A 19,460-nucleotide genomic window follows, 5' to 3' on the forward strand; every position below is an offset into this window, starting at 1 on the left:
GGCATTAAAGGCATGTGCCACGACACCCAGCTAAGTATTTTTTTGTAAATATTTATTTTTATTTATATGCACACACACACACATACACACACCCCGCCCCACATACACATGTCTTTGTAAGTGTAGGTATCCATGTTGACCGGAAGAGGGCATCAGATCCCCCCAAACTGGAGTTACAGGTAGTTTTGAGTAGCCAGCCCTTTGTATGAGAGCTGGGATTAAAGGCATGCACCACTACCCCCAGTTACATTAAGTATTCTTTAAAAAAAAATTTTTTTATACAGTATTCTGCCCACATGTGCACCTGCCTGTCCCAAGAAGTCATCAGATCTCATTATAGATGGTTGTGAGCCGCCACATGGTTGCTGAGAATTGAACTCAGGACCTTTAGAATTGCAGTTAGTCCCTTACCCTCTGAGCCATCTCTCTAGCCCCATTAAGTATTCTTAACTGCTGAGCCATCTCTCCAACCCTTCTATGATTATTTTTGAGGCAGGGTCTGATGTTAGCCCAGGCTGGCCTCAAACTTACTATGTAGGTGAGGATGACCTTCCTCTCAACCCCTGATCCTTCTGCCTCCAGTTCACTAGCGCAGGGGTGCACACCTGCTGTGTTTGTCTGTATAAATTGAACTGCTCTGAGAACTTCACAAAAGCGACATAGCCTGCCAGCTGTGCCCTGCCCTGCCCCCCCCCCCCCCCCCCCCGGCACCAGCCTGGATATTTGGGCACAATGTTCTAAAGGCTCATCCAGGCTGTGGCAGCTGCCAGCACATCCTTCTTGAAGGGTGGATAGCATTTCCTCATACCCGTGCGTGACATGTTTACACAGTCACCTGTTGATGAATACTTGGGTTTCTTCCCCATCTGGGCTTTTGTGAGTCATGTCACCCGGAACGTGAATGTAAGAGCCCCACACGATCCTCCTTCCAACTCTTCAGGATGTAGACCCAGAAGTGCAAAAGCAATTCTTTTATTTTTTTCCCCCTTCGGGTTTTATATACATATAAAACATATGTATGTATATGTTTAGTTGTGTGTGTGTGTGTGTGTGTGTGTGTGTGTGTGCATGCGTGTGCACATGCATGTGGAGGTCTGAAAAGGGCATCTGATCCCCTGGATCTGTGGGTGCTGGCAACAGAACTCAGGTCCTCTGCAAGAATAGCACGTGCTCGCTGGGCGGTGGTGGCGCACACCTTTAATCCCAGCACTCAGGAGGCAGAGGCACGTGCATCGCTTTGAATTTGAGGCCAGCCTGGTCTACAAAAGCGAGTCCAGGACAGCCAAGGCTACACAGAGAAATCCTGTCTTGAACAAACAAAAAACAAACAAAAAAGAATAGCAAGTGCTCTTAACTCCTGACCCATTTCTACAACCTCCTATACTAGATTTTTTTTTTTCTTGAGACAGGGTCCCCATTATGTAGTCAAAGCTGGCTTCAACTCATTCTGTAGGCCAGGCTGGCCTGAAACTCCTGCTTTAGAATCCTGAGTGCCCGGATGACAGCTGTGTTCCACTATGCTTAGTTTGCTATTTAAAAAAAAAACTTATGCATTCATATGTTTGTGTATGTGTGTCTGTCTGTCTGTCTGCCTGTGTGGGCATGAGTACCATGGCACATGTGTGGCGGTCAGAGGACACCCTGTGGGAGCTGCTTCTCTACTTCCACCACATGGACCCCACAGATTGAACCCAAATTATCAGACTCAATGGTATGTGCCTTTACTTTCGAAGCCATCTTGCCAGCTCTGCTTGTACATTTTTGGAGAAAAGTGTCCCACTACTAATAAGTACTTTTATATACCCAACAGCAACAGGTGAGGAAGCTTTGTACCTCTTCGCCAAGACACTTACTAATTTCATGTTTGCTGTTGATGGGTTATTTCTTTTAAAAAATTATGTGTACTTGTGTGCCCGTGTGGCAGCACTCGCTGAAGTTGTCACAGGCGGTTGTGAGCTGCCTAGCATGGGTGCTGGGAATCGAACTTGGATTCTCTGGAGGAGCTGCCAGCGTTTTAGCCGCCGAACTCTCTCTCTCCAGCTCGTTTTATATTCTCAATCGTTGCCATTGGCTAGGGGTGAGTGAGGCCCCACCCCTACTTGGGCAGCTTTCCTCTAGTGCCGTGTGTCTTTTGTTTTTGTCTAAGAAAGGGTTATTATGTAGTCCAGGCTGGCTTCCTATCCTGTGTTATCAACGATGACCTTGAACTCCTGATACCCCCCCCACCCCCCATCCCCCGCCCCCTCCACTTCCTGAATGCTGAGATAGGCTTGCTAGACAGGCATCTATGAACTGAGCTGCATCTCCAGCTCCCGTGTGGGTCTTGTCTGTGTTGACAGTGGCAATTCACAAGATGTTCCACCAAACAGCAAAGGAGCATGCTACTGCTCCCAAGCAGAGAGGGAGGAAGAGAAACAAACCATTGTCAACTGGGGCCTTTCATAGAGTGACAAAGGAGGCAACAGTCTTCAAAGAGCTGGGAGATGTCAGAACAAACTGTGTTCAACAGAGAGTCTGAGTTTAAAAACAAACTATGGGACCTCTTTCATTCCTCGTTTTGGAGTCTTGCCATGTAGCCGAGGCTGGCTTTGAACTTGTGATCCTCCTGCCTCAACCTCCTGAGGACTGAGTGTCCTTCCAACATGGCGCCTGGCTTCCTGTCAAACAAAGGCTCCAAGGGATGGGGGCACTGGACAGACTCTGCTTTATAACCGAGCCAAACACAGAGCGCCTGAAAGGAAGGGGAGCTGCGGCTTTTGCATCAAGTCTGTCAGAGCTGTTAAGAGATTTTAAAACTACTTCAAAAGCTGGGTGCGGCACCCGAGGGCACGTAACTTCAGTACTTGGGAGGCAGAGGCCGGAGGATTATAAGTTCAAGGCCATCTTCAGCTACATGGCTAGTTTGAAGCCAGCCAAGGCTACTACATGAGAGCCCGTCTCAGAACAAAACAAACCTTTCTCAGCTGTTTTAAGTTTGGGTATGTGGGGGACAGGCAACACAAAGGAAACAGTTAAAATGCCAGGTGTGATGGGCAATCCTCACATGACTGAACCACTTAGGAGCGTGTTAAAGCACCTGTGATGACGTACCGGAGACAAGTTAAATTATGAGGACTCTGAGCTTAACAACGACTCAATCCATTGCTGAATTGAAAATCTGAATAGAGGGACCAGTGACGTGCTCAGGAAGTAAAGGCATCTGAGGATCTGAATTTGATCCTGGGACCCACATGGTGGAAGCAGCACATGCTGTCCTCTGACTTCCACGTGCATGCTGTGGTGTGTGCACACCACACACAAACATACACACGCATACCACACACAGACACACCTGCACCACACATACACACATGCACGCACGCATGCACAACATATACAGACACACACGTACCACACACACACACATGCACACATAACACATACAGACACAGACACAGACACAGACACACACTCACTCTAGAAGAATTTGAATAGATGACTGGGAAGTGACAGAGCTGCAGAAACGTGGGGCCTAGGTGGAAAAGGCAGATGGGGGTCATGCCCTTGGGAGCCGTATCTTGCTTTAGTCGCTTCCTGTTATAGCTACATTTTCTGGTCCACTCTGATGTGAACGGCCTCACCACACGTTCCTACAGACATGAAATGAGCTCTTTCGCCATACCCTCTCCACCATGTCAATACCTCTGAAACCATAAGCAAAACAAACCTTTCCTCTCTCAGATGGTTTATGTTGGGTATCTGATGTTAGTATGATTAAACTGCCAGGCTGGGTAAGGAAATGGGAGCCTGAAGCAAAGGCCATGACTGAGAGCCTGAGGATGACGATGGTAATTCCTCTAAACACATGTGCGTTGCCTATGTTTGTGTGTATGCAGGCGCACGTGTGTGCTGGTTTGACTAGGAATGGCCTTCACAGGCCTGTAGATTTCAATGCTTGGTCATCATGGAGTGGCACTGCTTGATAAGGATTAGAAGGTGTGGCCTTGATGGGTGGGTGTGGCCTTGTTGGAGGAAGTGTGCCCTGGGGGTGGGCTCTGGGGCTTCAAATGCTCAAGCCACACCCAGTGTCCTCCTCTTGCTGCCTGTTGGTCCAGATGTAGAACTCTCAGCTACCTCTACAGCACCGTGTCACCCTGCTTCCCAAGATGACGACAATGGACCAAATCTCAGAAAAATGTAAGCCAGCCTCCATTAAATGCCGTGGTCATGGGGTCTCGTCACAGCAATAGAACTCGGGCTAAGACAACGTGTGTGCACGAGTATGCACACACATGTGTTCTGTGCGACATGGACGATGTCATTCCTTTTTTTTTTTTCCCCAGGCAGGGTTTCTCTATGCAGCTTTGGCTGTCCTGGACTTGCTATGTAGACCAGGCTGGCCTCGAACTCACAAAGATCTGCCTGCCTCTGCTTCCCAAGTGCTGGGATAAAAGGTGTGTGCCACCACGCCTGGTGAGGCTGTCATTCTTTAGGTGTTGCCCTCCTTGTTTTTTTGGAGCCAGAGTCCCTCATGTGCCTGGTCTCCCACTGAATAAGCCAGGCTGGCCAGCCAGTCCCAAGAGCCCACCCAACTCTGCCTCCCTAGCACTGGGATTTCACATGCACCACCATGCCCAGTTGTCTTTTATAAAATTTGAATTCTAGGGAGTCAAACTCAGGTTCTCATGTCCTTTACCAACTGAACTCTCTCTACAAACTCCTTTAAGGACTCCTGCACAGCAAAAATACGGCCAGGGGTTTAGAGTAAGTATCTGAAATCAGTGTCAGGAATGTCACCTCTAGGTGGGTGTTTGGGCTTCCACCTGACTTCCCTTTTCAGGGGACCCCTGTCAAGCCTGTGTGTGTGGAGGGGGTGTCATCACCTTCTACCACAGGCACAGACCACGTTCTTTTGTTTTCAGATAGTTTGTGATTGTGTGTGTGCACGATTGTGTGGTGTGCGCACGACGTGTGTGTGGTACATGCATGTGGTCACGTTGTGTATGGTGTATGCGTGTGTGCATGTTTGTGTATGCGCATGTGGGGCCCCAAGCTTGCTGTCTGATGTGTTGTCTTACTCTGCCACCTTATTTACTGAGTGTTGGGGTACCCTGTGTGAAGATGTGCCTCTGTGTACTCAGTTGTTGACTGCTAAAGCGGCAGAGAGCTAAGTGCTAGCCTACTAGCCAGATCTTGGTATTGTCACTTCTATGGCCCATCACTGGTTTCATATTTTGTAAATATTCATCCTTCTTCACGTGCCTGTTGCAAGTAATAAAGAGGTGATAGTCAATAGCGAGGCAGGAAGTAGAGGGAAGAACTTCCGGGAGAGAGAGGGACTCTGGGAGAGAAGAAAGGGAAGGCGGGAGTGTCACCAGCTGGACACAGAGGTAAACAGGAACAGAGAGTAGAGCTGGCCACATGTAGGACAGAGTGCCAGGGTTAGCTTGGTTAAGCTAGAAAGCTGGCTGGGAATCTGCCCAGCTAAAGGGCCCAAGCTTCAAAATATTAAAAAGCCGCCGTGTCTTTATTCAGATCGTATAGGTCCGGTTACAGCTGAGGCAGGGCTGCCCTGTTGCACCTTCCTCCTAACCCTAACCCTAGCACCTTCTGACATCTTCCCATGCTGAGCTGATCCTGGTTCAGACGGAGTTGCCTCCTCCGGCAAGCCCGGCCTGTGTACAGCAAATTGTGGATGTCCTTCCACAGACCCTACACTCCAACGACCAATAACTTCCAAAGGTAGAGGCAGGATCTGCACTTAGCATCTCCTCGAATCAAAGAATTGGGAACCGGGCGGTGGTGGCAGCGCACGCCTTTAATCCCAGCGCTCAGGAGGCAGAGGCAGGCGGAGTGCAAGGACAGCCAGGGTTAGAACAGAGAAACCCTATCTTGAAACACAAACGAGACAAAACAAATTGGGAACATAAGAAATTAGCTTTGTACATGGCAGCCGACATCCGTAGACATAGCATTCTCTCTGAGATGGTAAGAGGGAACCAGGCTCCATTAGAAGTGGCTGGTGTGTGTGTGTGTGTGTGTGTGTGTGTGTGTGTGTGTGTGTGTGTGTGTATGTGTGTGTGTGTACACATACCTTAGGTACAGTTACTCAGGAACCATCCTTGTTTATCTTTTTTTCATTAAAAAAAAAGAATAATTACACGCTTATTTAAGTGGTGAGGAGCCTGCTGAATTCAGAAGAGGGTATCCCAGAACTGAAGTTACAGGCTGCTGTTGAGTTACCTGGTGAACCCAGGTCATCTAGAAGAGCAGCAATTAATCTTAAATTGCTTTCCTATGTGTACAATGTGTTGCGTGGAGTCATGCTCCGATTTACGCATGGATGATGAGGATTTGAACTCAGGTCCCCAGGCTTCCACAGCAAGGGCTATTACCCATTAAGCCATCTCTCCAGTCCATCTTCATGTGTTAGAGATAAAGTTTCTCACCCGGCTTTTTCTCACTGGGCTCTTCCGTTAGGCTAGACTGACTGGCCAATGAACTCCAGAGATCCTCCTGTCTCTGCCTCCCTAGTGTTGGGATTACAAATGCAAGTCACCATTCCTGGCTTTTTCATGCGGGACCTGGGGATTGAACTGATGTCCTTATGCTTGCATGGCAAGCACTTTACTTACCTGCTAAGCCATTTCTCCAGTACCTTGTTTTAAGTCATTACATTCTAACTGCAACCTCAGCTACGGGCAGGTGCCCAGGCTCTATATTCCCCAGTTTACAGTTAAAAAGGTGATAGCGTTGCCAGGGCAGGTCAAATGACTTGCCCACAATCACACTTGCCAGCGAGTGGCTGTCTTTTTTTTTTTTTTTTTTTTTTTTTTGGTTTTTTGAGACAAGGTTTCTCTGTGTAGCCTTGGCTATCCTAGACTCGCTTTGTAGACCAGGCTGGCCTCGAACTCACAGCGATCCGCCTGCCTCTGCCTCCTGAGTGCTGGGATTAAAGGCGTGCGCCACCACGCCCAGCCTGCGAGTGGCTGTCTTGAGCTTCCCTTGGAGGTCTCCTGCGGATAGCCCATCTTTCCCTGTACTGAGACAGCGGCCTCAGCCCAGAGCACTGAGGAAAGTGATAAAAGATCTAGACACACTTTGTGTAGTTTTAAGCTTTTCTCCCAACATGCCCCCCCCCCCTAGGGTTTCTCTATGTAGCCCTAGCTATCCTGGAATTCACTCTGTAGACCAGGCTGGCCTTGAACTCACAGAGCCCCACCTACCTCTGCTTCCGGGGTGCTAGCATTAAAGGTGTGTGCCACCACCACCCAGCACCATAAATGCTTCTTGAGTCAATGGTATCTACCACAGTTTGTTGGCAAGACCTTAATAAAGCAGTAATGCAGAGGCCCAGCACGGGGCAGTGTGAATCAGAGACTTAAAAGGTCGGCTCAATCCAGGTGGCAGTTATGGGGTTTCCTACCGCTATGGGCCAACCAAGTGAAAATGGGGGGGGGGGTTCCGGTTTTGTTTTGTTAGCGCAGGTTAGATTTCAAGTTCATGGTCCCTCTTGGTTCAGTTTAGCAACCCTTGGAATTACAGGCCTGTGCCACCATACCTGGTAAGGAATGAGGACCCTGGGTCAAAGTCTCAGCCCACAGGTAAAAAGCAAAACATGCTGGCCTGGGAAGGTAGAGATAGGATCCTTGGAGCTCACTAGTCAGCGAGGTAGAATTTGGGGAACTCCGGGTTCAGCGAGAGATCATGCCTCAAAAAATAAGGCGGAGAGCAATCAAGTCACGGACGTTGACCTCTGGCTTCTAACTACCAGGACAGCAGGCATGTGCCACAATGGTAGAGCACCTGTCTAGAATCTTCTAGTGAGGGCTGAGCGAGTGCCTGAGGGGTTATTAGGTCTGTCTAGAATCCCCTAGGGAGAGGGTTTGAGGGTGTTGCTCAGTGATACCAGGCTTGCCCAGAATCCCCAGTGAAGGGCTAAGTGTATGACAGCACCTGTACACATACATGCACACACAAGCATACACCAGCCACAGACCGACAGAGAAGACACACACACACACACACACACACACACACACACACACACACAGAGAGAGAGAGAGAGAGAGAGAGAGAGAGACAGACAGACAGACAGACAGACAGACAGACAGACAGAGATAACAGCATGTCCCTTGCCTTCCAGCTGTGGCCTTGGCTATCAGGAGGCTCCTAACGACAGGAGTCCAGGACAGCTCTGGCAGCTGGCTGGGTACCTGGGGTAGTAACATTCACCTGATCTTGGGTTCTAAGCACGGCTCCCTCCCCCTTTGGGTACCCTGGGTCCTTCCTGTCTTGCTCCTTATCGGTAAAATGGTTGGCCTCCCAAGCTTGTCAGAGGCTAGCCACTCTAAAGAGGGTAGAGAGGCAAATGGGGCTGTAGTAGTCAGGGGGCTGTCACACATTGTGTGTCCCCAAACCTCCCCACACTATGGTCACGCTTCACCACGTGCACACAAGCCAAAGAGCCCTCCCTGTCTCTAGGCTAGAAACTGCCTTGTAGTCGGTCCCACCTTAAAGGGCTGAGTCTTGACTGGTCCATGGTAGTCACGTGAAAGAGCTCCAACCAACTAGGTGGGAAGGTCTGCGCAAGGCTTGGCGGGGAGAAAAGCCTGTGTATTTTGTTTGGGGAAAACTGCTGGAAACCACGGTTCTGGTCTGGCTGCCTTCCTCACTGTCCACAATGAAGGTCACCTAGCTACTTACTCCACAGGGTACCTCGTACTATGCTAAACATGGCCAGTCAGGAAGGTAAGGGAAAAAAGGCCTAGATGATGACATCATCACATCTTTAGATTAGATGTACCAAACAGCCCAGCTCCTAACATTTTTAGTAGTACAGGGGGTGTATCGCATCCAGAGTGAGTACTCTACCTGCTAAGCCACACCCTCGGCCTCTCATGGGTGGGGGTGGGGGGTGGGGGTAGCTCTAGGCAAACGCTCTATCACTGAGCCATGCCCGCACCTGTTACAGGTAGATTTTTAGGCCTGTGCTCTACGCTGAGCTACACCACCAACCTGGTTTTTGCTTCTTTATTTTCAGTCGGGGGTTAAACTCAGTAGGCTGGGCTGCCTTTGAACTCATTCTGTAGCTCAGGCAGGCCTTGAACTAGCGATCCTCCTGCCTCAGCCTCCCTGTATTTGAGTGACAGGCCTACACCATCAGGCCCAGCCGGAACCTTTCACTTTAGTTTATTTTCTTGACAATTTTATTCATGTATTTCATGTGTTGTCACTTTTAACCTCCATTAGCTTCTCTACCATCCTCCTCCTACGGAGCCTTTTCCTCCCCCAACTCCCCACTTCCTTAGGGAGCATCTCAAATGTTCCTTCCTTCACTGCAGTGGTTCTCAATCTATGGGCTGTGACCCCATGGTGGGGGGGGGGTCACACATCAGATATACTGCATATTAGATATTTCCATTATGATTCTTAATATCAGCAAAATAGCTATTTAGTAGCAATGGTAATTTTATGGAGGGGGGCGTTCACCACACCGTGAGGAACTATATTAGAGAGCCACAGCATTAGCAAGGTTGAGAACTACTACATCACTGCTTCTCAGTTCTGCCCAGTAACAACCCACCATACTCTTGTCTTCTAGGTCATAAACTTCCAGGGCAAGGAAAATTGTTAAACGGTTTACCGTTATTTTTCAAATCATGTGTACCTGTGTGGGTATGCACACATGAGTGCAGTGCCTACTGAGGCCAGTAGAGGGTGTCAGATCCCCTGGATCTGGAATTAATAGGTGGTTTTGAAGCCACCCAATGGGAACTGAATTTCGGTCTTCTAGAAGAACAGAATGTGCTCTTAATGGCTGACCCTTCTCGGGAGCACTCTCATGATCATCACTGCATTTTATAAGATTTGATTAGATTTATATGAGATCTGGTTGTAAGGGGTCCCCCATAGGCTTGACCACTCGGCCCTCGAACAGAGTCCCTGGCAGTGTTCTGGGAGGTTGAAGAGCCTTTTGGTATGGAGGAGCCTCACTGCAAGAAGTGAGTCACTGTGGGCATGCCTTGTAAGCTTATGTAGCTGGGCTCCCACTTCCTGTTTGTCCTCTGCTTCCCGGTCTGCCAGGACGTGAGGGGTATTAGCAATGTTCCTGGAGATGATTGCCACCGAGCCTTCCACCCCTCGCTGTACTGTCACACCGTGAGCCAAAGTAACCCTGTTCTTCTTGCAGCTCTTTCTGTCAGGTGTTTTGTCATAGCTCTAAGAGAAGTCGCCTGGCACACCTCGACTTCCCACACCATATTGGATGCAAAGACAGAAGTTCCTCTTTCATGCGCACATGTGGCTGCATGTGGGTGTGCAGGCACACACCTGTGTGCATGTCCACATGGAGACCCCCCGAAGATTGACGTTGGGTTATCTTCTTCCATTGTTTCCTATGCCCTTTTCCCTTCCCTGCCCTCCCTCCTTTTCTGAGACAGAGTCTCTCCTAACCCTGAAGTTCATTTCCTCCTCTTTTTTTCTTTCTTTCTTTCTTTCTTTTTTTTTTTTGGTTTTTCAAGACAGGGTCTCTCTGTGTAGCCTTGGCTGTCCTGGACACACTTTGTAGACCAGGCTGGCCTCGAACTCACAGTGATCCGCCTGCCTCTGCCTCCCGAGTGCTGGGATTAAAGGCGTGTGCCACCATGCCCGGCCATTTCCTCCTCTTTTAAAGTTTTATTTTTTTGTAAATCATGTGTGTATGTGTGTGTGTGTGTGTGTGTGTGTGTGTGTGTGTGTGTGTGTGTGTGTATATATATATATATATATATATATATGATTGCAGGTCAGAAGACAGCATTGGATTCCCCTGGAGCAGGAGTTCCAGGTGGCTGTGAACCACTTAATGTAGCTGCTGGGAACTGAACTCGGGTCCTTTGCAATAGCAGCGTGTTTTCTTCACCACTGAGCCATCTCTCTAGCTTCTAGCGTGCTCCTCCCCGCCCCGCCCCATGTTTTTAAAAATATAAGTGCTTGGGGTCCCAACTCAGTCATGCTTGCTTTACCAACTGAGCCATCCCCTAGCTCTAAAAGTGACACTTGATTTAGCCATGTATTGTGAAGAGATGAAGAAACTTAGCTGCGAAAGAAAGAAAGATAAATCTAGGTATGTCATACAGCTTAAGCCAGGGTGGAAGCTTTCTTCCTATACTTAAAAGCTAGAGAAGGCCAGTTAACCTAAGATTGAGATCAGCCTAGGTAGCAGGTACCTAGACCCCCTTCCCCACCACCACTGAGTGGCTGGTGCCGAGGCTCAGTGGTAGAGCCTGTGCCTAGAATACCCCAGTGAGGGGCTGGGGTGTGGCTCAGTGGTAGAACGCCTGCCTAGAATCCCCCAGTGAGGGGTTGGGGGCACGGCTCAGTGGTAGAGCACCTGCCTAGAATCCCCCAGTGAGGGGCTGGGGTGTGGCTCAGTGGTAGAGCACCTACCTAGAATCCCCCAGTGAGGGGCTGGGGGTGTGGCTCAGTGGTAGAGCACCTGCCTAGAATCCCCCAGTGAGGGGCTGGGGTGTGGCTCAGTGGTAGAGCACCTACCTAGAATCCCCCAGTGAGGGGCTGGGGTGTGGCTCAGTGGTAGAGCACCTGCCTAGAATCCCCCAGTGAGAGGCTGAGGGTGTGGCTCAGTGGTAGAGCACCTGCCTAGAATCCCCCAGTGAGGGCCTGGGGGTGTGGCTCAGTGCTACATTGTGCTTGCCTTCTATGCAGGAGGCCCTGAATCCAATCCTCAATGCTGGAAAAGAGAAAGGGGGCACAAAGGAACACATGAAGGTCAGTGGTTTGATCCTGTGTTCTTGAATCTTTCTGAACAGCACACTGCAAACGGAAGGGCTGGTGGCACTATTGACCATGAGCCTCCTTTGTAGCCCGTGCTGGCCGGAACAGCTTAATCCACACAGGTATAGACCCAAATCTTGGGCTCTATCACTTATCTTATGACCTTGAGCAAGTTAATCCCTAGGCCCCAAGTTCCTTCTTTGTAAAATCTTTGTCACTGAGTTGTCATTCCCTGTGTATGTCATTTACCCATAGACTAGATTCCCTTTTCCTGCCCAACTCTTACTAAAATACTGCATATAATCTAAAGCCTCCTCCTTCAGGTATGCTTCCCAGCCTGCCTTAGCCTATCTTCAGTTTCCACTCTTTATTTATTCAACATTATGCATATATAGTTATATCTACAGCACCTATCTAGAACACCCCAGTGAGGGGCTAGGGTGTAGCTCAGCAGTACAGCACCTGCCTAGAATCCCCCAGTGAGGGGCTGGGGTGTGGCTCAGTGGTAGAGCAGCTGCCTAGAATCCCCCAGTGAGGGGCTGGGGTATGGCTCAGTGGTAGAGCACCTGCCTAGAATCCCCCAGTGAGGGGCTGGGGTGTGGCTCAGTGGTAGAGCACCTGCCTAGAATCCCCCAGTGAGGGGCTGGGGTGAGGCTCAGTGGTAGAGCACCTGCCTAGAATCCTCCAGTGAGGGGCTGGGGTGTGGCTCAGTGGTAGAGGAACTGCCTAGAATCCCCCAGTGAGGAGCTGGGGTGTGGCTCAGTGGTACAGCTCCTGCCTAGAATCCTCCAGTGAGGGGCTGGGGTGTGGCTCAGTGGTAGAGCACCTGCTCAGTGTGGGTATGTGCATGTGAGTGCAGGTACCTGCAGAAGCCAGAAGAGGGCACTGGATCTCTTGGAGCTGTAGTTACCAGTGTAGCTGAGCAACCTGATGCTGGTGCTGGGAAACGAACTAGGTCCTCTGTAAGTGCCAACAAGCAGTCTTGACTGCTGGGCCATCTCTCCAGGCCTGGGCCTCCTTTCCACTACTTCGCTTGGCCATCTTTCTTTCTTTCTTTCTCTCCTTTCCTTCCTTCTTCGTTCCCTTTTTCGAGACAGGGTTTCTTTTTGTAGCCTTGGCTGTCCCAGAACTTGCTTTGTAGACCAGGATGGCCTCGAACTCTCAGAGATCCACCTGTCTCTGCCTCTCTGTGTGCTGGGACTAAAGGCGTGCACCACCACTGCCCGGCTGCTTCACCATGTCTCTTTCCTTCCCTGGCCTTGGCACTCAGCTCTGCAAAGGGAGGGGCAGCCTAGCTCTACATCCCTCAGCCTCAGCTACACCCAAGAGCCGAGCGAGTGTCTTCCAGAGTTATTCTGTTCCCCGCATGCGTCACCCAAAGGAGACACCTGCAGGAGTGTGTGTGTGTGTGTGTGTGTGTGTGGAAGTGACTAAGTCTGCTAGGAGGTGGAGGCAGGGGAGTGCCTGGGGAGGTGTTAGGGCGATGTCACTAATCTTGAGGACTGAAGTGGAGCTGACAGGGGTGGAGGGGATATTCCGGGAAGAGATGAACAATGTACAGGGTGGGAAGAAGGTAGAGAAAGCAGGCGAGTGGGTGTTACTAGTATATCTGCTTGGAGGGGGAACGGCTAAAGACAAGGATTTTGGTTCCGGGTTCCCCAAAAGGCCTTGAATGCCACAGCAAGGACTTGGCCCTGTAGAAAGAGCAATTGACATGGGTTTGTTTGTTTTTTTTAAATAAGCAGTGAGATGTTTTGGGGAGGTGGGTGCTAACAGGAATCTGGATCCCCGTGGAGCAGGGGAGAAGAATTAGGAATTACTACCTGCAGGCTTACTGCTGTGAATAAGTTAATAGCCACACACACAGCTACTGTTCCTTTTGAGACACGGCTGTCTTTACCCAGGCTGAATGACCCGTCCCCCAGCAAGCTGCTCCTTGAAAAAAAAAAAAAAAAAAAAAAGGAGTGAAGCCAGGTGGTGGTGGTGCCCGCCTTCAATCCCAGCACTCGGGAGGCAGAGGCAGGAGGATCACTGTGAGTTCGAGGCCAGCCTGGCCTACAAGTAAGTCCAGGACAATCAAAGCTACAGAGAAACCTTGTCTTGAAAAGTCCAAAAAAAAAAAAAAAAAAAAAAAAAAAAAAAGAGTGGGCCTGGCTGTGCTATGTCCATTTCACAGAGGGACAAAGAGAGAGAAGGGAAAGGACAGTGACCTACCTGGGTCACTGGGGCCGAGTCCAACACCAAGCCACGCCTGAGCTCAGAGTGCATAAGGTCAGCAGCTTGTGAGCCTCAGACTAACTATACTCAGCGGTTTCTAGAGTCAGAGCCTGGAGACAAGGAGTTGACCTTTGACCTCTGAGTCATCTTGCAACTGGACCCCGTCACTTGGGGCCTATCCTGGGAGGGAGGAAGGATACCCACCCTACAAGGGGACAAGGTGTCCCTGTGGTCAGGTAGGCCAGTATGGGTTTGTCTCAGGGTCTCTATTTGGAGACCTTCAACTTGGCCCCCAGCAGTGGTACAGAAGGGATGCCCAGGAAAAAAGGCCAGTCCCTTCACCAAGGCACAGGGCATGGACAGAGCTGGCTTCTTGTCTTTCTAAAATAATAATAATAATTTAAAAAGTCTACCCCCAAAGCCCTCTTTCCTCCAGTGTAAGAAAGAAAGAATGGGGGGGGGGGGCGCGCTGTCAGGAGCTGTTGAGGGTGCCAGAGGTTGGCAATCTGTTCCCACCCCACCCCCCACCCCCACTGAGTTCTGGGGATTGCCCTGGGGGGCGGGCAGAGGGCAAGTGGCTGTAGGTTTTAAAAGGTGTTGACCTGAGAGGGGGTTTTTGCACTTGGGAGGGGGTTAACTTGTTCAGAATCTGAGCTGTTAGCTTTGCTTTCAAATGGCCCGTTTAATGATTTACCTGAGTCCATCCAAGGAACAAGGGAGCTAAGGATTCCAAACCCCTGGTCCCCACAGATATATAACAGCTCTCCCAGAAGAAAGTAAACAGACCCAAAGCTACCTAGCAGGCTTCATTTTTGTAAACAGCAGCCCTGACCAACATTGAAGTCAGGTTCCTAAGCAAGAACTTTTAACAGGCCCTTTCCCCGGAGCCTAACCTAGGACACAAGACAACACGGGAAAGGAGGGAGGGAGGGAGGGAGAGAGAAAGAGGGAGGGAGGGAGGGGGTGTGTTTGCTGTCAATTTAACTTAATCTTGACCTAGAATGTATTCATTCCTTTGGCAGGGAGCTTGGAGAATCTTTGTCTTAACCCCCCCCCCCTTCCAAACCAGATCCATCATAATGCTTAAGTGAATGAGGGGTTTAAGTTGACAGGAGCTTGCTCTAGTCCTCACTCCACAGCGGGAAATGGGCAATTAAAAGAAAGGTAACCCAACAGGAGTTTAGGAAGTCAAAGACATGTATGTAGCAATGGGGGAAAAAAATCCAAGATAAAAAAAACAATTTTTTTTTCCTTTTTCTTTCTTACTTCCCAAGGCCTTCCACTATTTTTTTTCCCCCTGCAACACCCAAGCCCAGCCTCCAGGCAGATCCATAAACACGCCAGCTCCTCCCCTTTCTATGGTTCAAAATCCCCCCTCCCTCCCACTTCTCTGGACCCCCAAAAGAGAAAAGAAATCAGCGACCCTGGCCCTGCAGCCCCTCCCCCCCCACCCCCACCCCCCCCCGACTGCCTGCACCTCTTTTCCCCTTGCAGGCACCTGAAGATAAACATCTACTAATGATTTTATGATTTTTCTTTTCTGGGGTAGACGAAGCTCAGCGCCATCCTTCCCCGTTTGCCAGTGGCTACAGGGGGGCCGGCTCGACCGGGAGGAGGGGGGTGGTGCTGGTGGTGGTGGATGGGTGGGGGATGGGGCGTGTTTAGTTTGTTAATTTCCACCTCCGGGTCCCCACACCTGTTTTTCATTCATTCATTCGTTCATTCATTCATTCACGGATACATCACAGAGGCCATTTGGGGGGGTTACTCGGAATCTCAGGGAAGGAACTGAGATTGGGAGGGGGAAGAGGTTGGGTGTTGGTGGCAGCACTTGGAGGGGCAATAAGGTGGGGGGATCTGGGTGGAGGGGACCCCCCAGCTAAAGAGCACAGGGGTGGCTTTGTCCGATGCAGGAGGATGGCAGAGATCCCGGGGGTGGGTGGTAGGAGGATGAAGTTGTTTTGCACTGCGTCCCCCCGGGGTGCGCCTCTTTGTCTGTCCCGGGGCGGGTACCATGTGCACCCCCTCCCATCCCTTTGCCCCATACTCTCTCTCACCTGGTCTTGGAAGACAGGAAGGCAAGTTTGATGAGGCCGTAGGTGAAGAGTGGGATACTCTCCTTGGCGACGCTGGCAACTTGCAGCCGGTGTTCGAGAATGTGCAGTTCCATCGTCCGCCTAGGGCTCCTCCACGGCGGATCATCCGCGGTGGCCCGAGTTTGTGGGGGGGCGGGGGGAAGGGGACGGGGACGAGCCGCGGCCCCCGCCCCCTGCGCGCCCCAAGCTGTGGGGCAACCGGCCCAAGGAAGGGGACCGGGAGCTCGGTGCTAGGCTGATTCGTACTCGATCCAGAAAAAGGAAGCTTGGCAAGTTGCAAAAAAAAAAAAGGAGGCCTGGGGAGGACCTGCGGGGTGCAGCGAGCTACGGGGTGGACAAGCAAACAGCGCCCGGCGGAGCGCGGCGCCCGGCGCAGCAGCAGCTGGTGTTCGCTGTAACAAACAACTTGCCACTCAAACGCCGGGCCCGTGCTGCGCAGGCGCCGGCCGCAGGGCTACGCGATGCCTTTCGGGATTTGTAGTCCACGCGCATGCTTTTACGCGGCCCTCCCCCCCCCCCCCCCCGGACTACTCCAGCTTGCTGATGTCAAGCCAGGGGGGCTGGGCTGCTGCGCAATGGGTGCACCCGGAATGCAAGATTTCGGGGTTCCCCAGGGACACAGAGGAACCCGATTGGACATATAGGGAATTTGGAGCCGACTTAAGCTTCGAGGCGTGCTCTGTCATCGCTCACACTCAGGATTAGGCTCTTTCTTTGGGGTGTCAAGCGAGAACCCTTTTCCTCCACAAACAACTCCAGCGTTGGAGAAGGCCTGAGCCTGCCAGAAGAGAGATTTAGAGGAATTGGTGATTGTCGTGCAGGGAAGCCAAAGCCAAAGAACGGGTTGGGTTAGATATAGTTAGGGTGCTGGGTTCCTTGGGGAAGGGTGCTGAGGGTTGAATGAGAGCACTCAGGCAGGGGGAGGGGAGGGCCCTCAGAGGGAGAGCAGCGCGGCCTTCCAGGCAGAAGGAACACCGTGTCCAAACGCACGGAAGCGTGAAAGCCCCCACGGTACCGTGTTTGGCTTTGTTGCTGCGGAAAATGTGAAGGAGGAGAGAGATAAGGCAGGCACGGAAACCAGGACCCGGGTCTCCCGGATCATGGGTGCAAAGCTGCTGAAGTAACTGTAGATCTCGGGGGGGGGGGGGGGGGGGAGGGGAGGAGGGTGCGGGGGAGGGGGTGGGTGGGTGGAGAGCGGACCTTAATCTGAACGAGAGTCATTCTCAGTGTTTCTAACCCCAAGCTTGGCGCGCTGTATGGGGGTCTGATCAGCAAATATCTCCACCACCACCACCACCACCACCACCACCACCACCACCACCACCCCAACCCCCCCACCTTTCATGGCTGACTAGGTTTTGAAATCCTCTAGGTTAAAGTTACTGACTAGTGCTTTTGCCCTTTGGCAGAGTGCTTTGGAGATGTGGTGGGTCAAAGCCTACCTGCGGAGGCAAATTGTTGAGGAAGAAAATCCTGTCGGTCAATCTCCCGTTCTCAGTCCCCTAGGTCAGATAGGGGCTTATTATGGCTGCTTTATTCCCACAAAAAGGGTGTGAGCCCCAGAATCTTGAGCACAGTCTCATAACCTGACCATCCCTCTGTTGCTTTTATTTTACTAAAGATTAGGCCTTGGAGGTGGCTTGGTGGGTAAAGACATTTGCTGCCAAGCCCGATGACCCGAGTTCGAGCTCTTGGTCCAGACCTTGGAAGGAGAGACCCCCCCCAATCCTGTAGGTTGTCCTCTGATTTTGTACACGGGACCGCACGTGCGCGCACACAGAAAAACATGTAATTTACATAAATAATTGATCGCCTCATTTTTGTTCTGTTTTTGAGACAGAGCTCATTTATTTCATGTTAGTCTTCAACTCTTCATGTAGTTGAGGGTAACCCTGAACTTCCTGTCTTTTTGTCTCCGTCCCTGAGTGCTGAGATTACAGGTGTCCCGTGCCACATCTGGTTTATGCCCTGGTGGCGGTGGGCTTCATAACACACTATACAAACGCTCTTAGCAACTGAGGCATGCCCAACCTTCATTTTCTTTACTTTCAACTAAAAACTTGTTTTTAAAAAACAAACAAACATTATTTTGTGTATGTAGGTGTTTTGCCTGTATGTATGTATGTCTGTATGTCTGTACGTATGTATATGTGTGTCACAGGCATTCTTGGTGCCCAGGGAGTTCAGAAGAGAATGTCCAACCCTCTGGAACTGGAGTTACAGATTTTTTTTTCTTTTTTTTTGAGACAGGGTTTCTCTGTGTGGCCTTTGCTGTCCTGGACTCACTTTGTAGACCAGGCTGGCCTCGAACTCACAGTGATCCACCAGCCTCTGCCTCCCCAGTGCTGGGATTGCAGGCATGTGCCACCACACCCGGCCAAGTTACAGATGTTTATGAGCTGCTTTGTGAGTGCTGGGAGCAGAACCCTGGCACCTCTGGAAAAGTGGCCGGTGTTCGTAACCACTAATCCCCCTCTCTGGCCCCTGAGTTACTTTAGAAAATAATCTGTTTTTATTTTTATTTATGTGTATCTGTGTCTTTGTGTGTATATGTTGTGCCCCTGTTGGGGGGGGTATGTGTGCCTTAGAAGGACAGAAAAAGGCAATGGATTTCATGGGTCTGGAATTACAAGTGGTCGTGGCATGGCTGCTGAGAACCGACAAAGCTCAGGCCCTGCCATTACTCCAGCTCTTATTTTCATTTTCTCAATTTTTCGAGACTGGGTCTCCTGTAGCCCAGGTTAGACCAGAACTCTTGATTTTTCTGCTTGTACCTCTCAAGTTCTCGGCTTGAGGGTGTGTGTGCCTCTACCACACCTGAGAGACCGTGCAGGATCTATGTTTCAAGCTAGGGATGTATGCAGTGGTAGAGTGCTTGCCCAGGACTGTAAATAAATAAAACAAAACACTGGCCAGGATGGCACACGTTTGCATTTCAGTGCTTGGAGGTCGAGGCAGGAGGACTGTTGTCAGTGGAAGCCCAGCTTGGGTATGTAGCAAATTCCAGGCAAACTGGGGCCACATAGTAAGGATCTGTCTCAAACAAAACAAAACAAAGAACCCAAACTAACTTAAAGGAATAAGATAAAAGGCTTGTCTAGCAATCTCTAAAAATCTCTGTTTCATAAAAGCAATTATTTTGGGGGCTGGTGAGATGGCTCAGCAGGTAAAGGTACTTGTTGCCAAGCTTGATCGTCTGAGTTCAATACCCAGGACCCACTTGGTGGAAAGAGATAAACAACTCCCTAGAGTTTTCCTTTAGCTTCCATACGTACACACCATACACACATGCATACACACACACACACACACACCCTTGCATGTGCACACACATACACATACTCACATACACATGCACGTGCACACATGCTTGTACACACAGGCAGGTGCCCA

General features: G+C 50.5%; 1 protein-coding gene across 1 annotated transcript in view; it reads right to left on the bottom strand.

The window, feature by feature from the left end:
- Positions 1-16,465, bottom strand: part of CASTOR2 (cytosolic arginine sensor for mTORC1 subunit 2) — a 40,819-nt gene extending 24,354 nt beyond the window's left edge. The window contains exon 1 of the mRNA XM_084763934.1: positions 16,029-16,465. Coding sequence (XP_084620060.1) covers positions 16,029-16,141 — 113 coding nt within the window. The 5' untranslated portion in view covers positions 16,142-16,465. The remainder of the gene's footprint in view (positions 1-16,028) is intronic.
- Positions 16,466-19,460: the final 2,995 nt, after the last annotated feature.

This window comes from Acomys minous (genome assembly GCF_964271855.1).
Source record: "Acomys minous genome assembly, chromosome: 16".
NCBI classification, from domain to species: Eukaryota; Metazoa; Chordata; class Mammalia; order Rodentia; family Muridae; genus Acomys; species Acomys minous.